This window comes from Cynocephalus volans, chromosome 14 (assembly GCF_027409185.1).
Source record: "Cynocephalus volans isolate mCynVol1 chromosome 14, mCynVol1.pri, whole genome shotgun sequence".
NCBI classification, from domain to species: domain Eukaryota; kingdom Metazoa; phylum Chordata; class Mammalia; order Dermoptera; family Cynocephalidae; genus Cynocephalus; species Cynocephalus volans.
Genome location: NC_084473.1, coordinates 86098699 through 86110813, shown reverse-complemented (window position 1 = coordinate 86110813; position 12115 = coordinate 86098699). Strand labels below are relative to the sequence as shown.

General features: G+C 40.1%; 1 protein-coding gene across 1 annotated transcript in view; it reads left to right on the top strand.

The window, feature by feature from the left end:
- Positions 1-8064: 8064 nt before the first annotated feature.
- POLR1B (RNA polymerase I subunit B) overlaps positions 8065-12115 on the top strand; it is a 29110-nt gene continuing 25059 nt past the window's right edge. Inside the window, exons 1-2 of the mRNA XM_063078599.1 lie at positions 8065-8289; positions 11693-11860. Of these exons, the coding sequence (XP_062934669.1) occupies positions 8113-8289; positions 11693-11860 (345 nt within the window). The 5' untranslated portion in view covers positions 8065-8112. The remainder of the gene's footprint in view (positions 8290-11692; positions 11861-12115) is intronic.

Here is a 12115-nt window from a genome sequence, read left to right as displayed (position 1 = left end):
ATTTTGTGAATGTTTAAAATGCCTGGAGCATTAAAGTAAAGTAATGATATTTAAAGTGATTTTGTTCCCTTTGATGCTATCATCTTATTGTGGGTCTTGACTGTCTTAGGATATCACTGGTTATTTAAATCCATGATGCCATTACCCAGAGGTAGGCAGACTTTTTCTGTAAGGGGCCAAATAGTAAATCTGCTAGACTTTGAAAGCCATGTAGGGTCTCTGTTGCGTATTTGTTTTTTCCCCAACTCTTACATAATGCAAAAACTATTCTAAGCTCATGGGCCACATAAAAACAGGCCAGATGTGGCCATAGTTTGCTGACCCTGGGATGTTACCCAATACATAAGCTGGCAGATTGTCCTTCAAAGCTGGTGAGCTGCTCTAGGATGAAGCATAGAAACAATTTCAGCTGCCAAAATGCAGTTCATCCTTTCTCACGTCTTGACTATTGTCTGCATCATGATGCAAATTGTAAAGTGAGACCTATGGTTGTGAAAGAGAGTTATGTGTGCTTCAGACATGGGACAGAGTTGTAGGGGCTTCTGAAATAAGGGTACTTCCATAATTAGCCAGAAGGCTAAGATGTCCTTATTAAGCATTTCTCAAAGGCCACGTTTATGAATATCCATAAACCTCACATGTCAGGCACTTAGTCTTATGGTAGCAGAGGCTACATTTATGTAAATTGTCATAAACTTAGTTGTAGCTTCTTGTGTGATGAAGCTGAATGCTTTGGACTCCTTTCCCATGTACAGTTGGCCTACTTTTTGTGGCTGCTTTCACTTCATAAATCTACATCTGGCACAGAGAAGTGTCCTTCCAAGCCAGAAATCCTAGCATAGGCATCCCACTCCAAGTCAATTTCAGATGTGATGTGACACACTCCCACTGAACTCAGCTGAAATTGCATGGAGGGTGCAGGGACAAACACACAGGGACCCAGGCAGGAAGCTACACAGGAGCCTGAGAGTGGGCAGGTCCAAAGCCTTTGGAAGACTTCTCTTGGAGTCTGGTCCTACTTGCTGTCAGTAGCTGTCCCTTCTCATTTAAGAACCTTAAGTTCTTCCACGGCCCCAGAGGTTCAGTGATTCTTTGAAGATGTTTTCCCCAAAGTATCCCTAAAGGCAAAGAAAAATGAGCCCCTGTCGTATGGGAAACTTCATGGCACAACTCGAAGATTGCTGTAGGCAAAATTCTTTTTAAAAAATACATGAGAGGACGTCGTGTGAATCAGTGGGAGTAGCCGAGTAAGAACTTCTGCAAGTCCTCTCTTCCATAAAAGCAATGCGAACACTGGGAAAACTCCAGAAATTAACCAAAGTTTGGAGCATTTATTCAAGAAAAATGGTTGCATCTGAGTAAGAACGGTGATTTTTCTAATATTTAACTTGCTGTATTACCATTCTCCTTTCTGCAGTTCCACAGTAGCCTTGTAAACCAACAGCTGTACAGTCATGGTGAAATCCATCAGCCTAGCATCCATTGTAGGATACAGAATAGGGTTGGAATTCCTCCATATCCTCATTACCAGAGAGTTGTTATGATTTTTTTTTTTTTTTTTTTTTTTTTTAAAGATGACCGGTAAGGGGATCTTAACCCTTGACTTGGTGTTGTCAGCACCACACTCAGCCAGTGAGCGAACCAGCCATCCATATATGGGATCCGAACCCGGGGCCTTGGTGTTATTAGCACCGCACTCTCCCGAGTGAGCCACGGGCCGGCCCCGAGAGTTGTTATGATTTGACCTTTCTGGTAGATCCATGTAAGTCCCCACTCTTAGGGCTTAACTTTATTTAATGTGACTCAAAGCTAACCCAATGTGAACAACCTTTTTCCTGGGTACATTTGTCAAAAATGATCAAGCAGCAATTGTTTAACATCTCAGCTTCCTGAGGTGGCTATGAATATGACAATAGGAACAACAAACTGACCAAAAAAAAACTTAGAAGAAATGCTGGGAAATGAGAAGCCTGTATTAGGTTTTGAAAAGCTTTGACATATTCCTAAGAATATAGAAGGCTGCACATGTGTGGGGCTTTGCACATGGCTCGGAGAGCCCTGAGAATTCCCTCAGCTTTCACCTCTGGCTGATTTTGAGGCTCTGCTTATGTAGGAAGTGAAGACTAAGGCAGAGCAGTACAATGCCTGCCTCAGTATTGAAGGCATGCCCCCCGCCCCCCAGAGCCCTGAAGCAAAAGGCTGGGAGACTTATTGGTTCCAGGCATTTAAGGAAATCTCTTTTCAATCATTAGTTAACCACTAAGCTAACGGAGCAGAGACTTCAGTGGCTGCACACAACAAACAATATAGGCTTTACAGAATAGTTCAGGAAAGTCATTAAAACAAACAACAACAGTAAACCCCAGAAAAGAGAGACTATCAGTTTCCAAAGTTGCCCCATGATATTATTAACATTTTCCAATTTTTGATACTAGTTATGGGACCTGCACATACATGGGGAAAAAGTCAGTGAAAAAAAAAAAAACTGTCCTGGAGGAAGCCCAGGCATTGGACTTATTACACATAGACTTTAATTCAACTATTTAAAATATGTTTAAAAAACTAAAGGAAATGAGAACAATGTCTCACCACAAAGAATACCAATAAAGAGAAATTTTTTAAAAAAAAATAGGATCAAGTAGAAATTTTGAAGTTGAAAAATACGATAGTGCAAATGAAAAATTCACTAGAGGGATTCAAAAGCAGGTTTAGATTGGTGAAAAAAGGAATCAGTGAATTTGAAGTCAATTGAGATTATGTAGTTGGAGGAATATTAAAAAAAAAAAAAGAAAGCAAAATAAACAGTGCTTCAGACACCATCAAGCATACCAACATACACATAATAGGAGTCCCAGAAGAGAGAGGAGAGAGAATGTGTAGAAAACATATTGGAAGAAATAGTGACCAAAAAACTTTCCCACTTTAATGAAAAACATTAAAATGCACTCAAGAAGTTCAATAAACTCTAAGTAGGATGGACTCAAAGATATCTGCACCAAGACGCATCAGCCACTAGGGAGATAACTTTAAATATATAATAAAAAAGAAGAAAAGGAACTAAAATGTTACACTAGAACATATCTATTTAAGAAAAGAGAAGGCAGTAATGAAGAAATAGAGGGGAGGAAAAGACAGGCATAGAAAACAAATAGCAAAAGGGCAGATATATCCTACCTTATGAGTAATTTCATTAGATGTAAATGGATTAAACAAAAGGCAGAGATTGGCAAAATGGATAAATAAACTGCAATCTAACCATATGCTATCTGCAAGAGATAGATACACTTTAGTTTCAGAAACATAGGTTGAGAGTAAATGGATGGAAAAAGATATACCATACAAATAGTAACTCAAAGACAGCTGGAGTGTCTATACTAGTATTAGACAAAGTAGGTTTTAAAAAAATTGTTACTGTAAACAAAAACATTTTGTAATGGTGAAAGGATCAATCTATCAGGAAGATATAAAAGTTATAAATATATGCATCTAGGAAGAGAGTCCCAAAATATCTGAAGCAAAAATGGGCAGAACTGAAGGGAAAAATAAATAATTCAGCAATAATAGTTGTAGCCTTTGATGCCCGTTCTCAATAATGGATAGAACAACTAGGCAGAAGATCAATAAGAAAATAGAAAACTATAAACCAACTATACCTATCAAATGTCTATAGAACCGTCCACCCAACAGCAGGACACAGGGTACTTCAAAAAGTTCATGGAAAAATAGAATTAAAAGATAATACAAATCTCTCCACAAACTTTTTGAAGTACCCTCGGACACAATCTTCTCAAGTGCACATGGAACACTCTGGGGTAGATCGTATGCTAGGCCATAAAATAAACCTCAGTAAATTTAAAAGGATTGAAATAATAATACATATGTCATCTGACCATAAGAAAATAAAATTAGAAATCAATAACAATTTTTCTTTTAGTTTCTGTATTAATAAAGAAATATACAAGTAAAGAGATTCAATTACTAATTTTAAAAACTTCCCACGGGGAAAAACCCAGGACCAGGTGGCTTAACTGCTGAATTCCAAATGTTTAAAGAGGGGGCCGGCCTGTGGCTTACTCGGGAGAGTGCGGTGCTGAGAACACCACTGCTGCGGGTTCGGATCCTATATAGGGATGGCCAGTTAACTCACTGGCTGAGTGTGGTGCTGACAACACCAAGCCAAGGGCTGAGATCCCCTTACCGGTCATCTTTAAAAAAAAAAAAAAAAAAATGTTTAAAGAGGAATTGACACCAATCTTTCACAAATTCTTCCAAAAAATAGAAGAGGAAGGAACACTTCCTAACTCATTTTATGAGGCCACTATTAATACTCTTATACCAAAATCGGACAAAGACATTACAAGAAAAACAAACTCTTAGGAATATAGATGAAAAAAATCTTCAACAAAATACTAGCAAACCAAATCCAGCAACATATGAAAAGGATTATAAACTATGACCAAGTAGGACTTCTAAGGATACAAAGTTTGTTCAATTTACAAAATTCAATGTAATACACTGTTTTAATAGAAAAAAGGACAAAACATATATGATCATATCAATATACACAGCAAAGGCATTTAACAATATGCAACACTCGATTAAAAACACTCAACAAACTAGGAATAAAATAGAAACTTCCTCAACCAATAAAGGGCATTTTTGGAAAACCCACAGCTTAATATTTAGTGGTGAAAGACTGAAAGCTTTCTCTCTAATACCAGGTACAAAACAAGGATATCCATTCTTGCCATTTCAACATTGTACAAAGGTTCTACAAAGAGCAAGTAGAAAAAAGGAAGGAAGGTAAAAAGTATTGGAAAGGAAGAAGTATAAGTATTTCTCTTTGCAGATGACAAGATCTTACATATAGAAAACCCTAAGGAATTCACAAAAACTATTAGACCTAATAAAGGAGTTCAGCAACATTGCCAGATACAAGATCAATATACAAAACTCAATTGTATTTCTGTATACTACCAATGAGCAATTAGAAAATGAAATTTAAAAAAAAGAAACAACAACTCTGAGGCTGAGGCTGGCCGGTTGGTTTAGCTGGTTAGAGTGTGGTGCTGGTAACACCAAGGTCCAAGGTTCGATCTCTGTACCAGCCAGTCACCAAAAAAAAAAAAAAAAAAAAAAAAGTAAAAACAAATAAATAAATTCCACTTATATCAGCACCAAAGAGGATTAAATACGAGTAAATTTAACAAAAGTTCATTTGTATACTAAAAATTACAAAACATCTTTGAAAAAAATTAAAGAATACCTAGATAAATGGAAAGATATCCTGTGTTTATGGACTGGAAAACAATTATTGTTAAGATAAAGATATGCCCCAAATTGATCTACAGATTGAACATAATCCCTACCAAAAAGTTGCCCTTTTTTGTAGAAATTGACAAGTTGACTCTAAAATTCATATGGAAATACAAAGAACCAGGAATAGCCAAAGCAGTCTGCAGAAAGAACAAAGTTGGAGGAAGTACACTTCCTGATTTCAAAATTTATTACAAAGCTAAATTTATCAAGACTATGTGGTATTGGTATAAGGATAGACATACAGATCAAGGGAATAGAATTGAGAGTCCAGAAGTAAACCCTTCCGTGTATGATCAATTGATTTTTGACAGGAGGCTAAGACAATTCAACGGGGCGGGGGGCGGAGAATAGTCTTCAACAAATGGTACTAGGACAACTGTATATCCACATGCAAAAAAAAAAAAAAAAAATGAAGTAGTATGTCTTTCTCACACCATATACAAAAATTAACTCAAAATAGATCAAAGACTTAACTGTAAGAAGTACGAAACTCTTGAAAGAAAACATAGGGGTAAATCCTCATGACCTTGGATTAGGAAATGATTTAAGTAAGATATCAAAGGACAACCAACAGAAGGAAAAAAACTTTATCAAAATTAAAAACTTTATTGCTTCAAAAGACAGCATCACAAAGGTAAAATGATAACCCACAGAATGGGTGAAAATATTTGCAAATCGTATACCTGACAAGGACAAGGTAGACTATTTAAAGAACTATTACAGGCCGGCCCGTGGCTCACTCGGTAGAGTGCGGTGCTGATAACACCAAGGCCACGGGTTCGGATCCTATATAGGGATGGTCGGTTTGCTCACTGGCTGAGCGTGGTGCTGACAACACCAAGCCAAGGGTTGAGATCCCCTTACTGGTCATCTTTACTTAAAAAAAAAAAATAATAAATAAAATAAAATAAAATAAAGAACTATTACAAGTTCAACAATAAAAAGACAACCCAGTTTAAAAATGGGCGAAGTATCTAAACAGACGTTTTTTCAAAGCAAATATACAAGTGGGCAATAAACACATGAAAGATGCTTAACATCACTAGTCATTAGGGAAATGCAAATCAAAACCACGATTAGATAGCACTGCACATGTAATAGGGTGGCTATAATGAGGACAGACAATAACAAGTACTGGTAAGGATATGGAGAAATTGAAATCCTTACACACTGCTAGTGGGAATGTAAAATTGTACAGCTCATTTGGAAAACAGTTTTGTGGCACCTCAAAAAGTTAAACACAGAGTTAACATATGACCCAGAGATTTCTATTCCTAGCTGTAATACCTAAGAGAATTGAAAACATGTCCATACAAAAACTTGTGCACGGATATTCACGGCAGCATTGTTCTAAATGGCCAAACAGTGGAACAACCCAGATGTCTGTCAACGAGTGACTGGATATACGTACAGTTCAGCCATAAAAGTGGTGAAGTACTGATACGCTCTGCAACATGAATGAGCATTGAAAACAGTGGAGAGACAACGAGGATGGTCAATACTTTTAAGACGGTACAAAGGGGAGCAGAGAAATGGTGCGCTCGCCGAAAAGGGACAAGGGATGATGATTGAGTTTTTTTGTTTTAAGAGCTCTTCTAGCAAGTTTGTAGGCTGATGGAAATTATTGCTCCTACAATAATCCCCTTATTCTCCTGCCTTCTAGGAGTCCTTGACTGGGGGAGAGGGAATGAAGGGTTTTCCTCCGAAGGGGCGAGACACTGCAGAACATGTTACAGCTGCACAGCACTTTGGTAGATTTGGTGATGTCAAAATAAAATAGACACAGAAGTAACTTTTTTAAAAAGCCATGTAGGAATGAAAATTACCAGCTGAACTAGGAAAAGTGAAGTTGATAGAGGGAAGGATTCCAAAGGGGCAGGACACTTTAGGAAGTGGTAGATGAGCTCATTGTCTTAATTGTGATGTTGGCCTCAGGGGGTACACATAAGTCAAAACTTATCAACGACATACACTTTAAACGTGTCGTTTATTGTATGGCGATTATACCGCAGTACACCGTTAAGTACACACACGATGAAGCTGAAAGGCATTGCCTGACTAATCAGTATTCTGGGGAGATAAGTGATCGTAGAGACCCAAAGGATTTCAAGGGTAAGTTCCCTTGGTGGCCCCCCTCCCCCCCCCACTTTCCGTCTGAGACCGCCCGACACCCCCCACCTTCTCCCCCGTCCCCAACTTGGGGCCAGAAGATGCGGGGAGGGGGTTAGCGTGCGCTGACCACTGCCTGACCGTCCCAGTGATGAGCCTTCACTAGGTAAGAGTTGCGTAGAGAGGCTGGTGCCGACAACACCTGAAGCCACGACTCCACTGAGTGTCTTCCCACGGTAGACGGCAGCACTGGATCAGAAAGCGGTCAAGGGGAATAGAAGGAACCTTCCAAGGCCGCTCTCTTCCGGGCACAATTGACTTGACTGAGCGAATGAGAGCCAAAGAGGTCACAGGCTGAATTGGGCGGGGAGCGGTTCCCCACGCCCAATTTCGGTGTCATCAGCGGAGGAGGGATACGGGTGGGGCAGCGGCGGAGAGAAGGGGACCCGCCACGCTCCGGCTCTGTACAGTTTTGTTTTTGTTTTTCCTTTGGCTCTGTACAGTTTTAAGCGGTCCATTCACTACACGGTTTGGGTTCCAAGTCGACTCTATATAACCGGAGGGCAGAGGGCGGGCCGAACAAGAGGGAACCACATTTCCCAGCAGGCCGCGGGCGTCGGGACTCCGGAAGTTCCTTCCGGCGGGTGCCGACTGGCCGCTGGCGTCCGGTGTGCTGGCGGCCGCATGGATCCTGACGGCCGGTGGCGGAACCTGCCCAGCGGGCCTAGCCTGAAGCACTTGACCGACCCCTCTTACGGGATCCCGCGGGAGCAGCAAAAGGCAGCGTTGCAGGAGCTGACGCGGGCGCATGTGGACTCCTTCAACTACGCTGTGCGCGAGGGGCTCAGCCACGCGGTGCAGGTGAGCGCGGCGTCCTCCCGGGCTCCCTGCGGCCCCGCGTCTGCAGGCGCCGCTTCCCGCGGCGAAGCCGAGCTCGAGGCGGGCGAAGAAGGGCTGGGTGGGTCCCAGAGAGATGGCTGGGAGGCCACAATGTCGTTCCAAACACTACTCCTTCACAGTGCCAGGCTCATCGTGGGTACGCGGGAGAGCAGAACAGTTGTAGAACTGGACCCGGGGCTTGGCCTCGGAAGACTTGTCTTGTTGACCAGGGGACGGTGTATTTGAGATTTCTGGATTTATATGTGTTTGTGAACCCTAGTGCTTTGTAGGGCTGTTTCTGGGAGCTGTGAGAGTGAGGAAGTGGCCTGTTTGGGATGTGCTTCCTAGACATTTACAGCGTACACGCCTTTATATCACTTGAAGATTTACCTCTCCAAAACTTGCCTCAAAAGGCTCTGAACTTTTTCGTAGATGGGCTGTGACGTGCAAGTCCATCTTTCAGTTAACTTCTCTTAGAGCTTTAAGGAGAGAAGCTACTGGGCACCCGTTCTGAATTAGGCAGGTGTTGAGAAAGATATAAATGAGTCATAAAAGCGAGATTGAGTAGAAAAATGTGATAGCATTATTAGATGCCATATGCTGTCAACATTAAATGATCGGTCTGGAGGGTAGTGGTGGCAGGTGAGGATGGTGGGGTAAGATCTGGGAGATACATCCCAGTGTCTACAGGCACTAGGCTCTGACGGTGAGGAAGAGGGGATTAGGCACGTTAAAGGGAAGAGGAGAGTGCATTCTCTCCAGGGGAGGGGTAGGAGCAGAACCACATGCTTAGGGGACAGTAACCTGTGGTTTTGTTGGGTAAGGTTTACGTTGTGAGAGATAGGCATAGAGATAATGTGTGGAGAGCTTTCATGGCTAGTCTGATACTTAACTCTATTTTGCAAATAATATGGGAACCATTAAGGTTTCTTTAATGATTAATACTCCTTAACCTTTTTGAGAAAGAGAAGAGTGATGAGAAATACTAGTATCATTCCTGGACTCTTAGGATATCAAGTCTGTGAGAAAACCTACATCTAATTAAAAGTTAGGGCCGGCCCGTGGCTCACTCGGTAGAGTGCGGTGCTGATAACACCAAGGCCACGGGTTCAGATCCTATATAGGGATGGCCGGTTTGCTCACTGGCTGAGCGTGGTGCTGACAACACCAAGCCAAGGGTTGAGATCCCCTTACCGGTCATCTTTTAAAAAAAAAAAAAAAAGTTAACTGGTGCTGGGTTTATTGAGATAATGAAAAAAGAGGCCAGGATTGAGATGATCAAGGAAGACTTGCTCTAAAAATAAAAAAAGGAGCACCTATACATAGAATTTTTATGAAGGAGTAATATGTAGATTGGGAGTTCCCAAACTTTCTACTCTTAAAATTCTTGAGGGACCCCTGAAGAACTTTTGTTTTGCAATACAGTTGCCCCTCTATATCCATGGATTCTGCATTCTTGGATTCAACCAACTGTGGATCGAAAATATTTGGGGAAAGAAAATGGATGTTGTGTCTGTACTGAAGCTGTACAGACTTTTTTCCTTGTCATTAATCTGTGAACAATACAGCATAAAAACTATGCATATAACATTTACATTGTATAGGTATTATGAGTAGTCTAGAGATGATTTAAAGTATATGGGAAGATGTGCATAGGATATATGCAAATAATATGCCATTTTATGTAAGGGACTTGAGCATCTATGGATTTTGGGATCCATGGGGGTCTTGGAACCAATATTCTGCTGATACTGAGGGATGACTATTAGAAATTAAAATTGAGAAATTAAAAAATACAAATTCATTCAGAAATAAATCAATCACATTAACATTTTTGTGAAAAATATTTTCTAAAGCAAAAAAAAAAATTAGTAGATGAATAGCATTAAAAAAAATCTTTTAAATGGCCTATTGGAAGACAGCTGGATTCTTAAATCTGTTTCTGCATTCAGTCTATTGAGATATGTTGTTTTGCTTGAAGTAGATGAAGAAAATTGGCTCTGTATAGATAATGACACCACAGCTTTGCTGGTACCGTAATTCTGTTTGAAAATGTCCCATAAAACACAGTAAGGTAAATGACTGATATTTATAAAGCCAAGGGGAAAAACAGTCATACTGTTCATTTACAGTTTTACATGTTCTCAGGTGAGGTCCGATAAGGCAGCATTCATTTAGTGCACTTTTTTTTTCATTTTTTTGCTTTTTGTTGGTGTTTTTGCTATTTAAAATGTCTCCCAAGCGTGTTACTAAAGTGCTTTCTAATGTTTCTAAGTCTGTGCTGTGCCTTATGGAGAAAATCCGTGTGTTAGATAAGCTTTGTTGTCGTGTGTTGGTCGAAAGTTCAATGTCAATGGTCAACAATATACATTAAATGAGGTGTCCTAAAACTAAAACACACATAAAGCAACATTATGTATTGACCAGTTGACGAAATGTTGTGATGAGAGACTCACAGGAACCTAACTTTCTATTTCCCCTAGGAGCGACTCAGTATTTGTTTATTCAGTGTTTGTGGCAACTTTATAGAACAAAACTATTGTGAATAATAATGATTGTATTTAGACACAGATAGTGCAGCTGTGGCTTGAAAAAGCAAATCTTTTAATCGCCCTTTTTTAAACTTATGCTCCATCCTTAAACATGAAATATAAATTTTATTTTAAAATGGAGTATTAAATTCTGAAATAATACCAGCTTTAGGTCAAATTTAAAAATTTAGAAAAGGCCAGTTGAACTACATGAGGGTGGAGAACCTCCTTTGTATTCTTGGCACTTATTTGGCATAATTCATTATTCTAATGCTAAGGCTAGGCGTTTGATCATAGTTAATATGTAAGACAGCTTCGACTTGCCCCTTCCTCAGAACAGCAGAGCTTCATCCAGGGAGAGGAGCAGAGATAAAAACCACTGTGGAAGGGGGAAAACCACCCTGCCACCACCTTCACCTTTGGGTGGCTCTGGCTTCCGTATGAGGCTGCCATGGAATGAAATGTACAAATATTTGCCTAAACTGTACCGTCCAATATCAGGAGAATGTTTCCATATCCTTGCTCTATCAGCAGCAGTCCCATTTGTCTTGCTATGTACGTAAAGGACACGAGGTTAAGAGTAGACAAGGTAGGCACTTGGTTTGGAGAATAGGAGCTTTGTTTTATACTGTAGAATCCGGCACATAGTAGACACTCAAAAAAATCCATGCATTATAGTTTTAAGAACTTAATGAAATTAGGAGTAGACTAGATGTAGCCTTAACAGTCTTTTTAGATGTGTCACATTGACATGACAGGCATCAACGCTTGTAGAACATGTGGGATTTGGAAGAGTCTTAGAGAAAAAGTATGTTGGAAATGCAAGCCATTTTACGGTATGAATTGTATTTCAGGCCATACCTCCCTTTGAATTTACTTTCAAAGATGAGCGCATCTCTCTTACTATTGTGGATGCTGTTATCAGTCCACCCACAGTTCCCAAAGGGACCATCTGTAAAGAGCTCAACGTTTATCCAGCAGAATGTCGAGGCCGAAGGAGTACCTACCGTGGGAAGTTGACAGTGAGTACAAGTGATACTGTGTGGCCCTCACACTGCACATTTTTGAGAATAGGGCTGGTGTCTAATAAAGTTAATTACCAGAATTCTGCTTTCTTAGTGCTGTCATCTAAGAAATTCCGTCTTCTGAATCTAAAGCATAAAACCATTTAATTGTGGTCTTCTTCCTCACTCTTTTAAAATACCCATTTGTTCTTGTAGATCCAGATTGAAAATTTTTTTTTGCAAAGTTCATGTGCTGGAACAGATATTTTAAGT